This window comes from Micropterus salmoides, unplaced genomic scaffold (assembly GCF_014851395.1).
Source record: "Micropterus salmoides isolate LMB-PRFRI ecotype aquatic unplaced genomic scaffold, ASM1485139v1 Ms_hic_scaffold_15, whole genome shotgun sequence".
Taxonomy (NCBI): Eukaryota; Metazoa; Chordata; class Actinopteri; order Centrarchiformes; family Centrarchidae; genus Micropterus; species Micropterus salmoides.
The window spans coordinates 21376130-21400599 of record NW_024040596.1 but is presented as its reverse complement, the minus strand read 5'-3'; the positions used below and the strand labels follow the sequence as shown (position 1 = coordinate 21400599).

Genomic DNA, 24470 nt, shown 5'->3' with positions numbered 1-24470 from the left:
TTTTACAAGAGGGATATTTCAAAGTGTTTCATTACCTTTCAACATTTGTATTTATGTTTGCGTACAGCATAATCCCCAACACAGTGCTTTTTACATTCTGGAAATATGATTGTTTCTGTGGTATTTAGCTAACATCTATAGTGTTAAAAATCTAACAGTGAATATATGATACTAGATAGATCAAATTAAATTGCACAATCCATTCTCTTTACTCTTCCAAGGCTTTATTAATTTAAAGAAAAGCAAAACATTTTTAAAATTGGTTCCTTTTGTTCTGTCAAAGCACATTCAAATTAAGTACTTTATAACATAGAAAATAACACATTCTAAAACACGTTCCCCAATCATTTACAACACAGCAAGCACAGAATAAATATTTACAGATATTTATAAATTCATCTCTAATAATTTATAACCCCAACTCACACATACAGTAAATCTATGTCATAATGAATACAGGTCTGTACAATATACAGTGTGTGTGGCAGTCTGAACTCTGTGTGTATGTGTGTGTGTGTGTGTGTGTGTGTACACAGCAGGCTCAATGGTGGCTGATTTGGCATTTACGGTAACTTCTTATTTCAACAAACATAAATTAATGAATTTACAGTTGTATAGAAAACCTTCTGTTATGATCACTGGAATGTAACATTAGCCAATGACTTCAGATGATAATTAGTTCAAAACCTGAATCTAATCAACGTAGTTTCTGTCCAACAAATCCAGGGAGCTCCAGTGTGTAATGAATGGGATTTAGCTCATGTGACTACACAGTACTGATGTTAAGATGAAATAACACTTGCCCCAAACATTATTTGTACAAAGCATTACATGCAAATGGATGTGTTATCATGTGGGAATGGAGCAAAGGTCTAAATTTGTTGCCTGTGACATCATGAAGTCAGTTGTAATGACTTCTTTAAGTGCGGCTGGTGAAAATATTAAAACATCTAGTATAGTAGTAATGTGAAGAACCTCCTTCTACTCAGACTGCTTCACATTTCCTGGTCAAACATGTGATACTGTGTCAATTCCTCCAACACATCTGAACCCACCCGTGCTCCGACAGTGTCCTCTGGTTTTGTTTTCACTCCCTGTTTATTGACGTGTTTCCTGTTACGCGAGACGAGTACTGGGCCTGAACCTGTAAATCTCTGGCTTGATGCGATTCATCCACTAACACTGCTGGTTGCGCTCTGTGTTAGCCATGGTGCTCAGCATGCTTGTGAGAAAACGCTACAGGGCCGAGGGTCATTCAAAGTCATCTTCATATTCATATTCATCCAGGTCCAGGTTGCAGTGTGGACTGGGGATCTCAAAGAAGTGTCTCTTTGTTAGACCCAGGTCACTGGAGATGTGCTGCCCTATAGGGCTCAAAGGATTATCATACCTAAACACACACATGGAGAAAAGATCAGTAATATATCACTCAGAGAGAGAGCTTGCTTTTCAATATACTCAAATATGTGTGTCCAACACAGCCAACAGTACTACTTACTCTAAATGTGCTACATGATACCCATTTTAAAGAAATTGTTTGACATTTGGATAATTTATTCTCCTTCTTTCTTGTTGAGAAGATCAATACAACTCTAATGTTTGTATGGTAAATATGAAGGTACCACAAGAAGCCGTTTAGCGTAGTTTCGCACAAAGACTGGAAACAGGTAAAACTGCTAGCATGTTTTTGTCAAAAGGTTACACAATATAAGCCTACCAACACCTCTAAAACACACTGAATAAGATGTTATATATGAATGTGTTTGTTTAATCTGTACAAAAACCAAAGTGTAAAAACAAGTCTCTGCAAGTCTACCAACAAGACTCCAGAAAGTTACTGCCCCTGGCCAAGAAATAGTCTGGCAGATAGCCCCTGTAAAACCACGTCATGTTCACATTTTTTTTTTTTTTTACATTTTAAACAAACAAGATATAACGTATTTACATTGAACATGTACAGGTATGACAGTGGTGTCGATTTTTTTTCATCTAACTCTTGGCAAGAAAGTCAAAAGGCAGATTTCCCAAAATGTCGAACTATTTCTCTAAACAGACAGATTTTCAACAAACCAGTGTGACTGGAAAGGACAAAGGAGCAAAACATAAAGGCATGGAGAGAGAGTGCAGGAAGGATAAAAACAGAAATGGTCTGGTACAAAAACAGACTCCCAGCTCTAACACATGACTACATATACATGATACTGTGCTGTCTGACAAAACAACTATCTGCTGTCAACAGTGTGCTCAGACTGCCGGGGTGAGAGTAGAAGTTAGGAGTGGGTTTAGACCTAGACTTGCTTAGAGAGAAGGAGGAATAGTAGGAGAAGGAGAACACTTACACCCTGCTAGTACCCTGAGTGTCTTACCTGCTCTGGTTAGCAGCCTGCTTTTAGAAGTCAGTGGTGTTCCTAAAACCGCCACACAACATACCTGTCAATAGCCTCATCTACCCCTGACTCACTCTCACAGGGGCTCTGCTGCTGGACATAATGGCCAGTCTTAGCAACGGGACATCAAGCTTGGTCAATATGCTATACTACATTGTCCAGTTAGGCAGAAAATTGTTTGCAATGTTCTTTTTGAGTACTGAACTTTGTACTAAACCATCACTGTCTGACTGCACAATAGACTCCATACAATATTGTTAATACAGAATTCATATTCATGATAAATATTTGTAATTATAATAGCTAATACAATAATCAGGGCCCCTATTTATCAAACTTTTACACTTGCTGTATAGCAAAAACTTAGGAGTAAAAAAGTTATTCGCTGCTACCAGCTGCCAAGTGTCGGAATAACCTTTAAAAGCTTTAAGTGAAAACTTTAAGTGATCAAATGTTTAATCATATGTATGCTTCAAGCAGGAAGAGTCAATCAGAGACAAGGATTTACCCTACATCTGCCATGCTGTTCATTCTTTCGAAAAGACCATACATTTTACACAGTGATTATTCTGGAAAAACACATGTAATTGTATTATTCATAAAAGTAAATTTTATTTGTGTGAATCCCTTTTTATCTCCACTGGCAATTACCATGAGAAATTAACAATCTTAATATATTTATAGAATTCAAATGGAGATGAAATTATAAGAAATTGGCTGAAATTGATAAAAAAAGAAAACTAAACTGGAGCAGGAAAGAAATTCTGCAGCTGGAAGACAAGGTACAATAGAAAGTTCCATTACTACAGCCATCAAGCTCACTTAAATTTAAGAGCAATTTTAAGTTCTAAGAAATGTAATAACTGTTATAGCTTTTTTAAGATTATGGGTAAGAGTCAAAGTGAAAGATTTTTATTTCACTCAAGTTTGAAGTTCATACTTTTAGCAGTATGATAAATTCAGGCCTCATTACAGAAACATCCTAAGTCTGAAATCCCATCTTATCTCAGTTTAGGATGACATTTAGGATTTTTGGTATTACACAAACATGTTTCCTAACTGCTAACTTAAGAAAAAAAATCCTATCCTTCCTCTTAGGATAGTATTTTAGCTATTAAAGAACCGTCCTGAACTGATGAAATGCCTAAATTAGGAATAATAAATTAAGATTATGTAGAGCCTGTCCTAAATTCAAAATAACTGCCAAAATGGCAGCAAGGTCTGTATGGCAATTACATTACATTGAAGATGGGGAACAACATGAACACCAAAATATTAAGACTGAAAGGCTACTTCAAACAGTATGACGATTCTTTAAATTTCCCTGATCATGTATTTTTCAATTTTCAATTCAATTTTATTTATATATAGCGCCAAATCACAACAACAGTTATCTCACAGCGCTTTTCATAAAAGAGCAGGTCTAGACCGTACTCTGTGATGTTATTTACAGAAGCCCAACAATTTCCCGGGAATTATATATTTATGGGTCGACTGCTAAAATGATTCATTTTGAATTTGATCGACATCTTGTCCATTAGAACAAGTTAGCTAGCCAGTGACAAGTTAAGTGAGCGAGCCGTCATGGATAGAAGCAACCTCGTGTATATTCTAAACACAGATACAGGCATGACAGGACGAGTGCCGATTCAAGAATCGAATTTACAGCTCTAGTTAGGATTTCTTAAGTTAAGGTTTGAGATAGGATAGGACACAACGATGAATTAAGGAAGTGCTTTTGTAATAGAAAGATAGTATTTGAAACTTTAGTTAAGACAGGTGGCTTGTTTCTGTAATAAGGCCCCAGGATGGTAACTTCAGCCTTATTGAACAGTCCCACAGGTCAAATCAGACTTACACTTCGTTGCACGGATCGTTGGCAGCCTCCTCAGCCACTAGAATGTCGTACTCTTCTGCAGCATATTTCTCCCAGTCTGATACCTCCTGGCCGTCTGTCTCCACCTCCTTAAAAACACAACAGGTTTCATGATACACTTGACCTCTGACAGGAAAACAAGTCCTGATACTATCTCACATCTGGTGACATCCAATCAGAGTTGAACCTTACCCTTATAACAGAGAATGGGTCCCTCTGCTCGTGGTCCAGGTATTTCTCTATGTTGAAAAAAGTGTCGAAGAAGATGTGGGACAACTTGCACCTTTTAAGGTCCCGCAGAGTGATCTTACCTGGATGGGATAAAATATGCACTTTAGACAGGTTTTCACACACAAACTTAACTAGTGACAGATGATTTATGGCATGGGTATTATTAAAGTATTTAAGAGGTCTCACTTCAAGGTTTTCAGCATGACTTTGCCGTCAAATCTAGCTTTCAAAATTGGCCTGAGACTTGGCGGACTCAGTAAATGTCAGTCACTCTCCCTCATTTTCTAGATGTAGGGTTTAAGGATGTGGCCTTTTTCCTACTGATCAAACCAAAAACTGTCTGGGCCACAGTATATTAAACTTGTGCAACTATGTTTTTCTTTTTTTTATTCAAAGAATCTTTCAATACTTTTTTCACCAACTGAATCATCCTTGTGTCTGAGCCCCATGTGAAGTCTTCAAATTGTTTTGGTTAAAAAACAAAACATATTCAATTTATAAAGATGTGAAAACAGAACATTTTCAGATTTGATAATCTATTACCAGCAAATGTTTGGATTTTTATCAGATCAATGATATAAAATGATTAATTGCATAATGAAAAAAAGTCATCAACCTCATCTGTTTCAAACCTGTGTCAAATAAACTGAAAGGCTGATTTTAAACATCACACGGATGTTGCCAGCCTAACCTTCTCATGTGACTGCTTATAAAGCTCAGGGGTACTGACACCAAAAGCCCAATCACCTTTAATTTTAAGCCTTCAAATGAAACTTCCAGAAAAGGAGCCATGGCTGCTGTTTAGATGCTGCTGCTTAGCTCAAAGTTTAAGATGTTTTACCTTACAATAAGACATACAGTAAATGAGCTCTCAAAGTATAAAATCTTAAAATTAACTTTAAACACAACAGATAACTTATTATGCGCTGTCTGAAATGGATCATACTTTCTGCTTTTGAATGAGCAGAAAAAAGATTTGACGTTCTGTGTGTTGTTTATAAAAATCAGACTCATCTGATCAGCATATTATGTCACGTTCCTTGCCATCAAATGTAGGCCTGTTGCCTGTACCGCAGACCTCAAAACTCCAAAAGAATGTGGCATTTAATGTAAAATTTTAACAGACCTTTTTAAATCTGTTAACATTGTAAAAGTTGTGTTGATGGGAGGAGGCACAGCTGCCTCAAAGACAGTCAGGTTGTTACATCTCATTACGTTATATCACAACTCCACTAGTACAGCATACCACCAGGTCAACTAACAGTCACATTCTTGCTGTGGCTAGCAATACTAAATATGCATACCCTCACCATGGACTACTGTCTTCTAAATGGCATAGTGGAAAAGCTAAGTGCTGGAGGGAATTTAATGGTGTAGATGACACTAACAGCTGGCTGCAGGCAGTCCAGATCAGGCATTCAGTCTCTCATCTATAACGGTTCTCTCAGCTAATGATCAATGACCCGGCCTGAAAATGTGTATGTGTGTTAGAAAAATTTAACCTATTAAGACTCTCTGGTGTGTGAACTCTTGAGAGTATTCATGTAAAACAGGTCTGACCTTCGACCTCAGGCTTGACAAGATCCAGCATTTGACAGAGGCAGTCCTCGAAGGGAAGGGGCTCAATAGCCATGGCCTCCAGCTTCTGGCACTGCTCCTCATAGAAGTACTCCAGCTCGTACATGCTGAGCACGCCATCCCCATCCATGTCCATACAGCGGAACCAGTACTCTATACTGCACACAGATAATGGGAAAGATCAGCGAGCAGAAGTGCATGTGAGAAAAGACACAAAGGCTGTAAAGAAACAGAAGATGCAATCAGTGCGGCTTTGAGTCCAGCTACCTGGTGTCAGTCTTCTTGTCCTCCTCAGAGATGAGGAACCAGACAAAATCAGCATAACTCAGACGCCCTTCCTTATACACCCGTCTGTCTCTGATGGAATAAACCACACAATTGAAACCAGAGGTGAAATAAAACCATATAATGCATCTTTTCTAAAACATTGTTCAATAGAATTATTTACTACTTATGATAAGCATCCTTTAAACTCTATTACATTTTTACTCACCTTGTTACTGTTCCTGAGAATATTCTCTCAATCATCTTATGGGAGAGTGCTGGAAAAAATATAGGAAAAAGATTACTTACAATCCAGACACAAAAAGTTCTCTCTTATACAAAAGCTCTCACTTAATGTACAGCTTTTTCACAACACATGTAATCCATTCTCGCAGACTGTAAATCCGGACTTGCTAGGGAAGCTCTTTTTTATCTTGACAATGCTATAAATCCTCTGGTCATCATTTTGACCATATAGTAGTAGAAATTGTTCCAGACATGGCGTCATTGGAGCAGAGTATATACGCTGCTCTCCAATTGATCTTGTGTCTCATTTCCCCTGTCTCACTCATAGTACATCAACCAAGAACATGTGGCGTTGAGTGTGTGGGGTAGACGTGTCAAAGACATGTCCCCCCCCCCCCAGTATGTGTTTGTGTGTGAGTTTCAGCCTACTGACTGTGCCAACAAATCTGAATGTCATTATAAGATATGCATTTTATCCAAATACAACAAATTCTGCAACATATTTCAAAATGAGTCCATTCTAGTGTAGTTGGCTTCCGCACCTTGGTCACTGTGCTGTGCCAGATCCTTCTGGTCTATGTAGAGGTCATGGTCAGTGTCCAGCTCCCAGAACTTGCAGTAGATAACATAGAAATGTTCATAGGAGAAGAACTCTGTCAACTGGTTCACGTCCTCTTCCTGCTCCAGCAACGCCACATTCTAGGACAGAAAAAAAGAAGTTTTTTTTATGTACTATTTAACAAAACACTGTTAATATTATAAATTGTAAACTTCTATTATAGTTTACAGACCAACTTCCTTGTTCACCTTAGACCTACTACACTTGGTGGAGTTGTACGTGCAAACAGTGTTTCAGTGCAATGGGGAGTTATAATATTTTAGGTGTCCTCTCTCTTAGTTTTACCTCCAAATAAAGTGGTTTAGATAATGTGAGTAAACTGTTAAACTGTTTACAACCTGCGTCATTATCTGACAACACATGTGTTTTGTCCAGTTGGAGATGAACGTTGTCGCGTTCCCAGATTCCAGCAATTACATTGGCGAGAATGTTACCAAAACAGATAGAAATGATTGGTCAAATGATTAAAAAATAAGACCTGAATTGATATGAAATGGAATTTTCTTCCAATAAGTCATTTCTTATTAACACAGGTTTCTCTTTTGGAAAAAAGCAAGCAAACTGATTATTGTAAAATAAATAAATTAATAATAACTAAATGTTAGTATTTATATTAGGTTCAGCATTAAGGCATTAAGGTTTCTATTAAAACCTGTGACTGTGCAACTGAAAATAAAGACTGAAATTTTAATGACTTTCAAATTCCAGTGTATTTAAAACATAAGAGATGTATGATTTAGATGTTTAAAGGACCAGCAGGGACATATAGTAACAGAAAATAGATGAATTTGAGACACTTACCTGAAGAAAGTTACTTTTTCTGAGCTCAGAAGTTGTTATTTTTCCAGTCCATGACCGATTCACATTGTAGAATATCCTCTGAATCACCTGAAAAACAGTTGGCAGCGTTGTCATGTCTAACTAAATGAATTAATGCGGCGCTATTTAATGTGTCACTACTTTCAGTTTTGCAATAGTAATGTGCTACTAGTTGTGTTAGGGTAGTATACCGTGGTGATGTATCGTGAGTGGAAGTCCGGTGCCTCCTTTAGAAAGGCCAGGCCTGCGTGTGTGTTCACCACATCCTGAAAACATAAAGTAAAGTCAGCTCATATTGTCTGTGCCTCATTTCCATAAAAAAAAAAACCCAAAACTAACAAACACAAATGCAAAAGAACAACTCAAAGATTTCAATACACATGTTCAGTTAAATTCTGCAGTTACTCTGAGAGGTGAGTTTAATGGCAAACCACACGTCTTTCTTTTTTGGTAGACAAAGCACATGACATTCAGAGTAAGCATATAAATGCATACTTATTCAAACATCAGAAGTTGTCAGTTTCTATCTACATCACTGTCATGCCATATGCTTTATAAATTCTGAAATGTAAAGAAAAGGCTCCAGGCCTTGTTGGGAGAGGCCATCAATTTTAAATGTTTCTTTGAAGTCAGAAAACACTGGGTCAACCGGTTTTGGGATGAGCTTAAGCTTTTCTGATTTGACAGCAAAGTTGTGAGAAGGCCAGAGAAAAAACGTCTGCTAGTGACTGCTCTTAACCTTCTCTCCTTCCACATGTCATAAAGTCACAGGGGGAGTGCTGTACTCCAAATGAACTCTATATATTCTATATTTTTGCCAAGAAGCTTGCCCATGTCTTTTTTTTATTCAAACCCCTTCCCTTCTGCTGGGGGAAAAAAATTGTTGACATAAATGCGAAGGCGGCAATGAAATTAAAAGGCCTTATTTCAGGGCAGCCGTCGCGCCTCTTTGACTCTTACTGTGAGAAATTAAATCATAGAGAAACACATAAATCACAGGGCACAGGAAACAGGCGGGGACAGTCAAATCTACTCCACTGCAATCCGCCTTTCATTCATCAAAACAGTCAAAGTCAATTTGCTGAGCGGAACCATACAAATTAAACTGTGTGTGCCACAAGGCATCTCTGCTCGTATGCTAACGGGTGTTCACTACAGCCCTGCCGCTCCTGCCAGCATGAAAATGAATCAGGTGTAGGGCGGGGCTAGTGTGGAGCACCAACAGCTTGTCAGGGGAAAATGAGAATACAAACTGCCAGCACAGCAGGTCCACATGGTAAGACTAACCAAACAGTCAATTAGACTATTCTTATGAAACAATTTGATAAATCGATCAATGTTTTCTAGGATTATTTTGGTGCTATGTGTGTATGATACCCAAATCCATCTCCATCCTCCCTGGTGAATTTCTACTCAGCTTGAGTCTGCTCCAATGGAACCTCCCTTAAGTACACCCACCTCCACTACATTTTCAGCTTATAGTAACGTCCCTGAATTAGTCCTCCGCCACATGAAAAAGCACTGCGTCAGCAAGCCAATCCAAAAATTAACTCCAGTTCACACTGCCCAAGCCAATGCAATTTTGCCATCCCACATTGCCAAGCACAGCCCTCTCCCTGGGTGTGCTGCAGCCAGTACCTGCAGGAATGGAATAAAGTCGTCTTGTTCCAGGTAATTACAGCCAGGCTTGGCCAAGAGGTGCACAAATTTAGAAGCGTCATCGTGACAGGTCTGCAGAGTTCTGGAGAAGAAAAGAGAGAACAGATGGTTGCAAGGTTACTCCCCATTTCACTCCTTATGTTCTCGCTATCCTTTTTATCATTCTTTCAAGAGCATACGTTTGAAATTGTTCCCCTCAAAGGTATAATACATTCTGAAATTAGGATTCTGAATCGCTGCCTGGTGATTACGAGCATTGAGTGTTATGGTAGCAACGGGGAAATAATGCAAGCGTCTGTTGTGGCCTCTCATCTTAGAATGGCTCAGTCATGAGCTCAAGTCAAAGGCCAGATCTGTCCAGTTCTCTGGAGGCTCAAGCATTAATACAAGAGCATGCCTATTGCATACAACAGCACACAGCTAAGCGCCAGCCACCATTACAAAAGCCCTATGGTATTCTATTCAATTTCACGCATAAAGTCCCTGAATGGATGTTTTCGTTCAACCACTGTATATGCCAGCAACTATTCCCTTGTGATCAATAATTTTTGTTTACAAAAGAAAAAGGAAAATGCCATGACAGCAGAGCAATCTTAACAAGTGGTCATCATTGTTCGGAGGACATTGTATGAGTCATTAAGCTGCGAGTATACCATTGGTCCAGTGAGAATAAGGACCAATTGTCTTACTTTCTCCACATAGCCACAAACTTGTGAACAGACACGAAGCCGGTCCTGTCGCCTCCAGCCGAGCAGAACAATGGCATTTTCCAGTAGAGGGGACACTCACAGGCCTAGGGAGACAAGGAAGCAGGAGAGATGGGGCAGTGTGTGATGGGATGGGAAACATTTTAAATAAGCTCTGAAACTTCCAAGATACACGTGATCTTTAGTACAGAAAGGAACAACACAATAACACACGACACTGTTAATGACACATGAAAAGTAGCGCAGTGTTGCATCACAAAAGGTACAATGTGTAATTCCTGGTCACATGCTCCAAACAAATAGGAGGCATTTCACATCCTCCTCCCCCTCAGCCAGGCTGATCTTTAAGTCATTCTGCTCCCCTGCTCTTTTCTAATCATATGTATAATTACAGCTTATAATCTGATCTTTATAATACCCTATAATATGTGTAATAAGTAGCCGTGTGACAAGATGTCGTTCCACGAGATTAAAATGTGACGAGATTTTTCATCAGGTTAAAAACTGTCTTGTGAGACTCACACAGTGAAAAACAAATCTATAACTGATAACGACGACTCACAGAGCAAATCAACTCGGCCCAGCTGATGCGACACCGGTGTACGCTGTGATAACAATCAAGTGAACTCGCTCTCGCGCTGGGAGTTGCAGCCAGAGTGGTAAAGTATCTGGTATTTTTTGCAATATAAACATCTAATAACTGAGGCGCAAACTTGCTCTGTTTGGGACTGTGAGCTGCACTTTATCAGAGGTGCCGAAGTTAACATTTGTGAGAATGTGTTGATTTCTGCCTCATCAGAAGTGTTTTCAGTTAGTTTTCTTTTCCAGAATGTCTGAAGGGTCTACGTTCCTACCAGCAGAGCAACAAAGTAACGTTAATACTCAGCAGAGTATAATAATAAGTAACAATTATTATGAATTTTCAATTATAGTCTTGTAATTTTGAATTTACAGAGTTTTGAACATGAGCAGAAAACATGCTGAACCAGAGGGGCAATTAAAGTCCAAGAGTTTATAACTGAATTAAAATGAATTTATATAATTCGTTTATCATTGAGGTGAAAAGGTGCCACATGCACCTTGAAAGAGGTTACTACCCCAAACAAAACACAAAAGAGGAGGGAAGACTAAATCATGCCTGCATGTGTGTTGACTCAGCAGGGATGATATTACATGAGAAAAGTTGATCTACAGGAGAAAACATATCTGAAAGTGAGAATGCCTGACAGCCTTAGTGTATTATATTCTGTTATAGTTTTAGATTTTGCATTGTCACCTGCCACCTGAATTGTGTGTTTGCCTTTAAATAAATAAAACATTTCTACCATAGGATTGGTGTAGAAAATAATGTTTAAAATCTTGTTTTGTCTCGATCTTGTGGGCTCAGTTTCTCATCACACCCCAAGTATAAAATTTAAAAACACAATGGTTATAGTGGATGGTAAGACTTTGCTATTTCATCATGAGGAGGGGGAAGAATCAGGGGAACTGAAACTCCAGGAGAATGGCGGTGAGAGAGGTCAGAGAAATCAAGGATTGGCAAACATGGGACGTATATTTCATGATTTATCAGAATCAGATCATTTATGTCATAAATTATATATAATTTGTATGGTTTAATAAATTATCAGTGTGCTTTCTTGCCAGTTTTGCTCGCGGTTGTACCAACACAGCTCTGTCTGAACAGCCCAATTGGTTAACATGAGTGCCAAAAAGAAGCGGGCAGCGCTTCAGGGCGCTCCCGCCTCCGGTATGTCCCCAGACAACAGCAATTGGACACCCAGTCTTCCCACAGTTCAAATGGTGGCACAGAGACAAAAAAAGGTAGCAGAGGAACGAGAGGTCAAGGGAGAGCAGCTTGTGCAGAAGCATTGATTGACAAGCCCTTGGGGCACTACTTCTTTGTCCTCTCATGTTGGGCTGAGAGCAGACTGGACGCTACAGTGATCGCAGAGGCACAAGTGGTTTTCTAACACAGGAGTGGCTGGGGCTAGCTGGTTAGCTTGCTAACTTCAGTAGATATATCTGCAACACAATACATCTTCTTCTTCATATTCTATTGATCAAGTTTCTTTTTTTAATGTTTTAAACAAAACATCTGGCCATCTCTTACACATTGTACCTTTAAAAGACTTCCCTGAGGAAACCTAGCGGCCATTTCTCTCGTCACTTGGGTTCCCCCCCAGGACATTGCTCACATTTCTCAGGGAGAGAGATAATATTTTCAGAGCGTTTTAAAATCTGCAAACATTCGTAAAGTCAGTAACTAAATGGCACTAATGAAAATAATTTGCTGGGTGGCAGCTAAACCTCCATGCTACAAATCACATTCTCACCTTGGCAACCTGCCCCATGTCCTCAATGGTGGCCCTTTCATTTGGGAATTGGGAAAATATTTTCTCAATTTTGGAAATGAGGCTGTCGATGTTGAGGTTGGCTTGCGGCCGTCCCAGTGGGAAGTAAAACTTTGGAATGCTTTCACTCAACGCTGTGGTGACGGGCTCCTGCGTCCTCACCTGAGCCTGAGATAAACACAGAAATAAACTGTTAGCTACTGATGCTAGCAAAAGCTAACACCTCACAGCTCACACATTCCAGCATGTGCTAATGCCTTCACACAAATTCTTTTTATATAATACACACAAGCATTTGAACATACATAAATAAATTAACCATCTAAGTTATGTCAACTAATTGGTGTAAAGGCTTTTTTGTTTTGGTATCTTAATGGGAAATGAGTAGTAGTCATTACTTGAAAATAACTGTAAACAAAATGGTAGCTCTAAACAACATGAGATATGGAAACACCAGACAACCACAAAAGTTTTTAAAAACATTTTTAAAAGTCATTTTAAAGGAGATATTTTCAATAGTCAGTTCAAGAAAACACAGAACGCTTAGATTTCATTCATAAATCAAACTCTTAGTGTTATGATCCATGTTAATATATGTGTAAATGATGTGCTTAACAAATACTGACTGGATCTTTAATTAGTAAAAGATTTGAACACATCCGTCTTATTGACTGCATTTTTCTGGAGAGGGACAATACTATCAAAAATATCAATAAATTGTACGTGTTACAAATAACATCAGTGATGGATGAATTGTGTGTGTTACAGTAGGGGTTTAGGGTCTGTTAGCTTTAAGTCATTAATGGACACAAGGCTTAGCTCGAGTAAAATCTCTACTCTCTGTACCTGACCAACTCATTCCAAAGTGCCACACCTGTCATTTATACAGAAACCTTCCTGTATGTCAGAGGTTGAGCATCTGTGTCTGTGTCCTTTTAACTACTTTTGCCTATGACCCAAAATAATAGCTACATGTGTGAGGGCTTTACAGCATATGCTATTAAGCTTTTTAATCATGGCACTGGAAACCAGTGTATCCAAACCTATATATAAAAGTCTAGTAACAATGACGTCATGCAACTTTGGGCCCACACCTTAATGTAATGACATATTTGATTCCAAACTAGTATGATTTTCCAACTGGGCACAGCTGACATACTGTGAGAAGATCATATTCATTGATAACATCTACCCTGGGTGTCTTGCTGTAGAGGAAGATATTTTCATAGCCAGAATGCATTAGGATCCAAATGTGTTACTAAAAACAGCTTGAGCAGAGCATGCTTCACTCTCAATCGTCATCTCATACCCAAAGACTATTTACATAACTCAAGAATTTGCTAACTGGATCAGTCTCCATGGCCTTTAATAATCACATAAAAAGACCCCACACAGTCCTCTGCTAAGAGATAAAAATACCATTGTGTCGTTTGTTTATTCCAACACATTCTACCCATTGTTCTCACCTCTAGTTAGATTTCACAAAGCCTACATATAATCATCAGGTGAAAACATGATCTAAATCCTTAAAATTATAGATGATAACATAAGGGGGCTAAATCTAGACATGTCAACTTCTACATGTATATGTGTCAATACTGATTGAAAATGTGCTGCTTTTTTCTGCCAGTGGTAATCAGCTCATTTTAACCTGATAAATGATAAATGCTGCTGATCCTCTGCTCTTCTCTGTCCCATGTATTGGTGTCAGCCATGGCTATAAAAGGACATAAACATCTCCTGTTGCCCTGCCCAGCACTGTCCCCCTCTCTCTCTTGCTTCATGCTAACCGCTAGCAGAGCTCTTGAGCACAACCGCTAAGCCTCATGACATTTTGCACATCCACAATGATGTGGTCTTAAAGACGACAGTACAGCAGCTGAGCAAAACATACCACAACACAAGATGAAACATCACCCAATAACCACGGCTCACATTTCATATCTCTCTGTACAATGTAAGAACTGCAAAAGTAGTTCACTAACAAAAGTGTATATGATTGAACAACAATCGCATTTCATATGGCACATTAGTGTGTGTAAGCTTTTTGATGAAAGTTTTAAATAAAATCATGTAACCGCTCATTTTTCCTCACTTATCCAAGGAGCAGCTGGCTCCAACAACACCTAAAGTTCCACTTTGTTAAGAATAATTGTTAACAGGGAGGAATAGGTACATTACTTTAAGAGCAGCCTATAATACAGCAAATTTGTACTAACGCATCTCTGAATACCAAGATATGAAGCCCACAAATACCAGTCTACATTAATAGACATGTTCACTGGCTGACAGGCCAGCACAGCCTGTGTGGTACAGTGTATACTCATAAAAACACCTGCCTGTCCTTGTTGGAAGGCTCTGAGTCTCTTCTTGAACCGAGAGGGCAGAACAAAGTCACAGCCGCGTGCCAGCAGAGCCAACTCCTTCCTCAGGTCAGGGTCCTGACGCAGAGACAACTCCCTCATCCTCATCCTCGCTCCAGACAGGATGGGGAACACATATACACAAACACAAGACTCAATCTAGTGTTATCCTCTTCACTGTACAAATGACTGAGTACCAGTCAGCAATGTAAGCAAAAGGCAGTGGCGGCAGTGGAAGTCCTCTGCGTTTGTGTCCCTGTGATTGTCCTCTGTCAGAGTGAGAGCCTCTTAATGCAAGGGAGCAGCTGCTACTGTGACACACTCTCCCATTTCAGATCTAGTCGCACAATCTCAGCTCTGCCTGCTGCTCTGTCCCAGTCTCGATACAATGCGCACATACGCACACACAAACCCACACTGCACAGGGTCAGGGAGCCCTTGCCTCAAAGCCGCTGGTGAGATAAGAAGTGACGGGATGTATGTGTATGGGAGTCACTTAGTGTATGTGTGGGATGGGAGGGGTGTGTGTGCAATGGATCTGCCCTTTCCAGTTTGCATTCCTTCAGCACTCATGGAAGGTTATGTAAAGAGGCAGACCTGTTGTTGCAGCTTGCAGCAGCTACAGAAGCCAACTGAGGGATGCACATCGATACCACAATGACACACTGCTCATGTTCACTGGCTTACTTTCTCAAAAGCTCCCACACGACGAATACCAGAGAATCTTTGCTTGTGCTCTGAGCCCTGCAAACTGGACCCCCTCTCTTTTGGACAGCACATAGATACGCTAATAGGAAAATTCAAAGTAAAATCCCTGAAGTGATGAAATATAATGAAAACCACATGTTACTTCTGCTAAATCTGCTTACATCTGTTACTAAATCTGCCTGAAAGTATAAATCACAAAAACAGCAGACAGACACTTGAGGCATTGGCAAATAAATAAAACCCAGGTATGACTACTTAATAATAGATAACAAGAGTGTAGGTCAAATCACAAGATGATACACACACAAAACTAAGACATACTGTAAATATAATCAACTTTCCTGCAGTTTGTTTTTCCAATTAATGATGGTGTTTGTTTTGCCTTCCCTTTGCAAGCTTGGACTGCCAGCCATTCCACGTCTTATTATAGTTGACAGGAAAGAGAGAGGGGGTTGGGCATGTCAAATTCAAAGAATGATGACCAAACCAGTCTGCACCTATTAAAAGCACCAGCAAGCACTGTTGCGGTAATTCAAGAAACTCGATCTGGAGAAACAAGGGTGTATCTTTAGTCCTCTAACAAACATCTGCTTCCGGCTGCTGCTGTCCTGGAGTGATGGCAATTACCTCAATTCACCATGAATATGCTGATCTACAGCTTCACTGCACTGACTGTACACAGGGAAAGCCCCACACCTACCTACTATACGCCTGCTGATGTAAATGTTAATTCAACAGAAACGGTACAGAGATGTCCACATCAGTAGACTACATAAATAAACCTGTATTTGTTGATGTTGTTGTTAGAAAGTGAAAGCACACCCACAGTATTTTTAGATGATAGGATCACAAAGTCCACAGTTTTCCACTGGTTTCTGCTCAAACCCAGTTCCTGTTATCCTCCACACAGGATGCTGTACATGCTTGATAAGTTGCATGTATGATGGCTTTTCACACCGGCTGCTTTTTGTTCATACTCATCAATTCAAATCAAATATGGAAAGGAAAGCACCAAGGTCGAAATAAAACCTGGTAGATCACATGAAACTGTGGAAAACTGACAGTTTTTGTGTTGGAGCAAGCAAACCCTGAATCTGAAAGTGTGTTCCATAAACAGAGATAAACACAGCAGGGATAATGATGTGGGGTTTACATATGAGGTAACAGCCCCATTGGTGTTTTACAATCCAGGCACACATGGTGTGAACAGCAACAACATTCACAGTTTCTGTAAGTAGGCTTCTTACAGAAGAACTAGAATGGATGAGCATCACCACTAACCAAAATCATCTTAAGGCCATTACAAGCAGGTTGTCCATCACCCTGTGAGGCAACTATCGGTCAGACAGGCTGCTAAAGTGTGTCCACATACTTTAATGGGTCACTGTGACAAACAAAAAAACATGACAACTCAGGCTGACCCCAAATATGTCTAATCTGTATACTGATAAATCTCATTTACACAGAAACATGTGTCCAGTCAAGTTCGCTTCATTACGTAACAGGTAAGATTATTAAACACACTGTCTGGATTTAGTGACTATTGTCTAGATGTTCGAATTTCCAGCTGTCCGATGACTATTCAGAAGTTGTTCTAACAAAAAGGCACTCTCTCATTGCTCTAAAACTGTGATATTCAAGAGACAGCATGCAGAGCAGACAGGCAACCACAATGGAGTGAAACATATTACAGAAGGGTGGGGCAAAACCGATAAAAACTTCCCAGAGGGCATCCCTAAACTGTCAACACAAGCACTCATAGTGTCCCACAAATAATATGTGGGCTTCAGTATCTGCATTACTAACATGATTGAACCAGTGACATGTACCACAGCGAATCCACACATAAGTGACTACAGCATGGGTACAGTAACGATGCTGCACTAAAATTCAGAAAGCTCCAGCTCAATCCACCACAATCAGATGTTTCAGACAGGGATTTGGGATTCATGTGAAAGTGGGCCAAAAATAGGCCCTGATTAAATAACAACATGGTAGGCTCAGAGAAGGCCAGCAAGCAGAACATGATGTGAGCAGATCAGCTATCTTGCATAAGAGTAATAATGCAAATGCAGAGTTGGACAATTATCATGGATGTTTGTTGAAAAATCTTTGTAGTTTACATAGCACAGGAAGTGGAGCAAAGGGTCAGAACCAAGTGGCAACTTCCAGGGCAGAAAAATTAAGCCAAAAACTGCAGTTCCTCAAACTGCCCCTTAAGTATAGCTCCAAAAAAATGTTCAATGTTCAAATGGGGGGATTGGCAGAAATAAACATGTTTATAGCAGAAATAAACATGTTTACAGCCTGGTACAACCCCCCCCAGTCAATTGAGACTAATGACAAAACTAGGGTAGGTGAAAAAAAACAAACATCAATTTGGCTCAAATCTCATAAATGTAGAAGATGCCAAATATTCTCAAAATGCATAGGATGACAGACATGTTTCTTTGTGCAATCTCACATAAGGCCTAGACCAGCTGAGTTCTAGCCGAAACCCAAGGTTTGCAATTGTACACATTTTACACTCGTAAGTAGGGGTGGGAATCACAGGGTACCTCATGATACGATACACGGCTCACGATAACAATAATACAGCAATTCTGTGAAAATTGATATATTGCTAGACAATCCTAAAATGATACATCACAATCTCTGTCTAACTATGAATACAAATTGCCCGTAAAAAAGGTTTTCTTTAATTTTTTGCTGCAAATCCAAACTGTTAGAAAACAGCACAATTCTGCAGCACATGTTTTTCAGTCTATAAATTAAATTACAGAACTTAGAGCAACTATGAAAAATGAATATAATAAACATTTCTTTATAAAAGGCACATCAAAATGTAAATTCACTGAATTTACAGATTTTTTGAAAATGCAACATACAAATACATACCTTCTCCATCTAGCTGTATATTTAGACCACTGGAAATTCTGGGTTTGAGTTTTGACCCTTTGGGGTTGCTGTAGCTAGTCAGTGTAGAGTGCTGAAGCAGCAGAGTAGCAGCTCTTATTTATTTCACACAGAGCTCAGGAACCATATCTACTTTAAGAATTTGCACAGTATGTCACTCAGGATGTTAAGCATGTGAAGCAAAATGTGTTGTTTATGTTAAGATTATATTATCGCGATACTAATGTCCATTAGCACATTAATGGAGATTCCCATTATACGTTAGCATTGAGCAAATCATCAAAGCGCTATTTAAAAAAAATAAATAAATTATGGATTGATATGATGGGCTGGAATATGGATACAGTATCATGGAAAAATGTATAATGATATGGTATCGATATTTTGGCACAACCCTACTCGCAAGTCTCCAGGACTCCAAAATAAAAGGGACTTGCGGGAAACAGTTCAACACCTGGTTCTCTCTGACAGTTCAGGCAACATAACGTGACCTTAGATGCCTGCTTCAAATAGCTTCAATGTTGCTGAGCCCAACCAAGCATGTTATAAAAATACATGTCGAGAAATAACCTATGATCCTAAATGTGGATGCTGAAAACAGAAGAAAAAACAAACCCTCAAAAGTAAATTCATTTCTACTGTTCTATTTTACTAAAACTATTGAGTATCTGTGTGTGTGATCTACTGAACTCATACCACAAAGGAAATGTTGAAACTTCTGCCAAGCTTTCAAGGGGAGCTGACATTTACTGTGCATAGTGAAAATAAAAGATCTACGACCACATATTCTGACAATTTGCAGGATTTAACAGAATCCGTTTCAGACTAAATAACACAGGATGAATGTGCTGCCACACCTCATCTCACTGGCAGAGTTCTGGGTATTTAATGCCAACACAAGAGAACCAAGGCTATCTATATCAGTGTCTGATGTCAAAGTCAGACCAGCTGTTCCAGGCTGCACCTGTGTGACATAAATTGAATTTTTGAGTAATCCTCTGAAGAATGTATCTGTATGCAGGAATTCATTTTGTTGTCTTAAAATAGAAGTATTACTTTATACAATCTCACAATCCCTTTAATATTGTGTGGCACAGTGTGGCAACATGCCATGACACATCATAACAGAATACACATTCTGTCCAACAGTTGCTCCAAAGGTCACTGGGAGGAAAGAGACGTGGATGTGAAAATCCAAAAGTTCAAATCCATTCTGTTAAACCTCTTACTGTTCCATCTTAAGTGCTCGTGTTAAACAGACAAGACAGAGAGATATAAAGCTCTTGGTAAATATTCAAAGCCAACTGATCACTCTTATGAGAAACACTAAAATCTAAAAACCCCAAAGGAAACTAACATTCTGCTGCAGAGCTTATTGTCTTACATCCCCTTCTTCCTGTGTTCAGTTATAGCAATGAATCATTTCTCATCGGGTCACAAAACGCCTGTTGTAAGACTATGTCTGTATCTTCACCTAGACATGAGATATTCTGGTGTACTTGAGCTCAAAAACCGATGTTTCATTTCCAAACGTTTTTTGTTGTTGGCTACATTTGTCTGAAATGAATGGAAAAGAAAGCATAGACTTTCTAATTAGTCTTTACTTCTACTTTTCTAGTTGATTAAAATGATATATGCTTTTTAAGTAATGCATAAATATTTCTATGGACACGAAGGTATAAAAATCTGATTATGTTTATAGAACATTATATTTTTGGACTCTTGGTAGTAGTAGTGTTGGAAAATGTATTCTGGATGTGGTTTATATTGATTTGTGGTGACTTGTAAGCTCATGTGGGCTGGGTATAATTATATCCATAACGCAAAAATAAAAATCCTCATCACCATCTTCAAGGCACAACTGCCTTGCTCTAAGTCTAACATTCGGTCTAGTTCTCCAGCCCTTGTGTTTCAGAGAGAGAACACATGTCGCACCAGTGACCACTTGAACGCCTCCTCGCGCCTGTCTTTCGCATGTCAATGACATGCGGAAGGTGGCGTCTCTAACACAACATGTGCACCCAGCTGTCTTGCTGTCTCACTGTCATCACGCTCACTATGTTCACAATATCTCATCTTGAGAGAGTCCTTGAAAAAACACACAAAAACACTTTGAGTCTTCTAACTGCTTTGTGAGGCTTAATTTCTTCTATAATCAAAGCAGCGCAAATCAAAAATCAAAAAATTTACCTGTGGAGTCCCCAGTCACAGCATAGTAACATCTATAACACACAGGCTAAAATGAGTAACCAGGGTGCCAGGGGTAGGCTAGGTTTAGACACTCCCACCTCGCATACCACACTAATTCATGGGTGAGGCCTGAACATTTGGAAAGTATTTGACTAATAATCACTACATATGCCTACAGACATGGAGGCTCCACTATGATAATGCAGAGTGGACAGCCCTTCAATGCCTTTGATCCTGTAGGCTACTCAGCAGCCTCTTGTGGTCAGCGCAGGAAATTAAAGTTCCCAGAGGATTCATTTGGGCCAAGATCGTGAAACTAGAAATTAAAATAAATACTCAGGATGTATTAAATAAATTAATAAAGCCGCTGTGTTCAGGATTTTAAAAATGTTCACCTTTGAGTACTTCTAGTGTTAGTATTTAAAAAAAAAAAAAACATTGCAGCGGACAGCAGTTATTGTTGCTACAATCATGAAAGATGGTATAATCAAACTCAGGGTTAAAGCAAAAAAGATCAACCATAACGTCAGCCACTCAATCAATTTACAACTGGATATTTATGCTAAGAGAGGTACAATGTTTGGCTTTACTGCAGTGCCGGTACAACATAGACTTGTTATCAAACCCATGAAAGCATAATTATCATTATCATAATCTGAAACGGCTGTTACGTTTTTAGGCTTTTTTTCACAGCCGAAAGCTTGACCTGTCATAAAAGGAAAGCAAAAGGTTTCTAATAACATTAATGTTGGCTCTGTTCTCTGTGTCCCAGGGAGACATGACAGTTTGCCAATATGTACTATACCCTCATCCTGAAACTAAAGCAGCTGAAAGGCATTCTGCCATCATTAAATTTATTATTTACACTCGTCTTCTTTCTACTATAAAATGTTTTCTGTGAAAAGGCCTTTGTGCATCCTTACATGTATATAAAAGGTAGGTTTCAATTTTATGGTTGAAAGTGAAATGTTCTCAGCTAACTCAACCTATATAAATAAAAGACACCTCCTTTGTGCAGGTGTAACAAATCGTAACCGCCTTGATTTAAATGAAGTTAACAAGCAGTTTAATCGTGCTTGCTTCAGAAATATGGAATTCCTTCCAGGTCGTTGTATTGGAATGAATCAGACTGTACAGGTGTGCCAGATAAACTAGTAATTAAGAGTAAAGTCTACTAAAACACAAGATAACCATTAAAATCTCTATGAATTTGGGATTTAATTATATTCTACGTATACATTGCAAAATAATGATATATCCCACCTCTCTCTAGTTGCACCTAAGATTTACTCCAAATACCTGCTATCAAACAGAGACAGAGCTCACTGAGACTATGATTTTGCAACACACCCATAAGTCACGGGTACTTCAGAAGGCTGAAACCGCAGGACACACCTTGTTTTTGATTTTATTAACAGCAACCTTGGATGAAATGCATGTGGCATGATATTTTAAGAAATTAAATCTTTTTTAAACCTGTTAAACTGTTCCATAAGAATATGTATAAGAGTGTCACGAACCATGGCCATGAGCAATGAGCAGAATGCTTTACATTCAGTTACCATGTAAATGTTATTCGATCTATTAATTTACTGTCTCAATAGATAATTTACCTTTTTTGTGCTGACAGACCTCCGTAGTACTCTGCCATTGGGTCCGGTCAGTCTAGTATTACTGCTACTGCCAGAAGGCAGGGTACTGGCAGATGGGGGGCTGGAGGGAGTACTTAAGGAAGCAGGCTTCTTCTCTGCCAGGTTCTTCTGGGATGCCACATTGTTGTTCTCATTGAAGGTCAACAACCTTTTTTCCTGGGCGTCCCCACTGCTCAAATCCTTGTGTTGTCCACTTTTGATTAGGTCAAGATAATCTTTGAGCAGTAACTGGGTTGCAGGATCACTCAACCAGTTGAGAAAGAGCTCGTCCACCTTCATTTTAAGAACCGGCTGGAGGACTTGTGGTGACGGCATTTTTTACAGAATATTACTAATCGGCTTCTCTGACAAACACACCTGTGTAGAGATAAGAGTAACGTTAACATCACAGTAAAGTTACACAACAGCGGTTCAGTATCTCTAGCACAACCTCAATTAATAATGGGGTCACTGTACAATCGAGGAGCTGGTCATCGTAGTAGAAATACAGTGATTGATAGAAAACAACGCGTGCAATGGCTCAGTCGTCCTTGCTTTGAGTACATACCCAACACTCACTAACGTTATTGAATTTTAGCGCGAAACGTCAATGACTTAGTCCGCAGGCAAAAGTAAACGTGGTAAACACACTTTGACCCTAAGCGTTAGCTATTTTTAACTCCATTGTCGGAAACACAGCTGCTTAAAGCCAGTATTTACATAGCTAGCGCCACTTAAAGCTGCCGGACTACTTAGAAAAGAGGCCGACAGAGTTGGTTAAGTTGGTATTAAAATACTAGATAGGAGCAGGCAACAGCAGTTTGTTAGCTAGGATAGCTTTAGCAAGCTAACGTTAGCTGACTAGCTAAAGAGTACCAACCTTGAAGTGAATGGACGGTAATGCCACATGAGTTTATATGACTCTACATTACTTCCTTCATATGCGAAAATGTTGCACGCTGGTCTGTTTACCTGTAAATTACAAAAATAACGGTATATCTCCGGTGTTCATTTAGCTGGTCAACTTCTCAGGCTCGCGTTCCCTTGGTAACCACAAAGCGCTAACGCGAGATCTTCAGCGAGATCTTCCGCAAAAAGGGTAATCTCTTCCAGACTGCTCCCCAACCGTTTCTCCTCCAGAAACTTGTACTCACTGCCCACCTGTTAAAAACGCTTCATTCGTCGCTTCATTGTACAAATATATCTCTCCACTTCATTATCACGTTTACTGAACAGTATCGAAGAAGTTTTCATTGCGTTTACTCAAGTAAAAGTGGCAATAGTGCGGCTTATTTCAAGTCCTCTATCTGAAATCTTCCTTAGGTAAAAGCAGGTTTGTATTATCAGCAGTGGGGGCAGAATAACTCAGATCTTTTACTTTAGCAAAAATAGCAATATCACAGTAAAAGTCCTGCATTCACAATTTTAAGTAACAGAACATCAAAATATAGCCTACTCAAGTACTCATTATGCAGAATGGCCATGTATATTAATATATATAAATAATGATGCATTATTGTGTACATGGCTTTAATGTTGCAGCTTTTTTTTACTATCTATAATTGTGGGTAGGTTATGAATTTCAGTAAGGGATAAATAAAATCATAACGTCTAATAAATCGTAATTTATTTGTAGATTATATTTTTTATAGTTAATCTGAATCTGTATAACAACTAATCACTAGAGGTAGGCTATTAGAGAAATGTAGTGGAGTAAAAAGTGCAATATTTGCCTCTGAACTACAGTGGAGTAGAAGTATAAAGTAGCAGAACATGGAAATAAAAGGAAAAGTACCGCACACTAAATGTACTTACCGATAGTTACATGACACCTCTGCATGTACCAGTCAGAAATGGGCCTTCTTGATTTTAGCATTGAGACATACTTTGTTTAACACAATTATATTCATAAATTGCATTTA

The 24470-nt window shown here is 39.0% G+C and overlaps 1 protein-coding gene across 4 annotated transcripts; it reads right to left on the bottom strand.

Moving 5' to 3' along the window:
* Positions 1–202: 202 nt before the first annotated feature.
* Positions 203–23622, bottom strand: ppp2r3b (protein phosphatase 2, regulatory subunit B'', beta). 4 transcript variants are annotated; one of them, XM_038721020.1, is made up of 15 exons: positions 23429–23610; positions 22531–22926; positions 12723–12908; positions 10369–10472; positions 9659–9761; positions 8212–8286; positions 8003–8089; positions 7125–7281; positions 6566–6614; positions 6340–6429; positions 6055–6230; positions 4456–4574; positions 4246–4352; positions 2367–2408; positions 1275–1390 (listed from the first exon to the last, which is right to left on the bottom strand). In XM_038721020.1, the coding sequence occupies exons 2-14, from the start codon at positions 22882–22884 to the stop codon at positions 2390–2392; spliced, it is 1626 nt and encodes a 541-aa protein (XP_038576948.1). In that variant the 5' UTR covers positions 22885–22926; positions 23429–23610; the 3' UTR covers positions 1275–1390; positions 2367–2389. The 4 variants fall into 4 exon arrangements, with proteins under 4 accessions (XP_038576947.1, XP_038576946.1, XP_038576949.1 ...); XM_038721019.1 differs by lacking the exon at positions 2367–2408 and having other exon boundaries at positions 203–1390; positions 23521–23622; XM_038721018.1 differs by lacking the exon at positions 2367–2408 and having other exon boundaries at positions 203–1390; positions 23429–23609.
* Positions 23623–24470: the final 848 nt, after the last annotated feature.

Excerpts from the sequence above, each read along its gene's own strand:
- ppp2r3b (XM_038721019.1), bottom strand. The coding sequence starts at position 22,884 with ATGCCGTCACCACAAGTCCTCCAGCCGGTTCTTAAAATGAAGGTGGAC. Across the intron at positions 9,762-10,368 it reads TTTGTGGCTATGTGGAGAAA|AACTCTGCAGACCTGTCACG; the intron begins GTAAGACAATTG and ends TTTCTTCTCCAG. Across the intron at positions 4,353-4,455 it reads ACCCATTCTCTGTTATAAGG|GAGGTGGAGACAGACGGCCA; the intron begins GTAAGGTTCAAC and ends TGTGTTTTTAAG.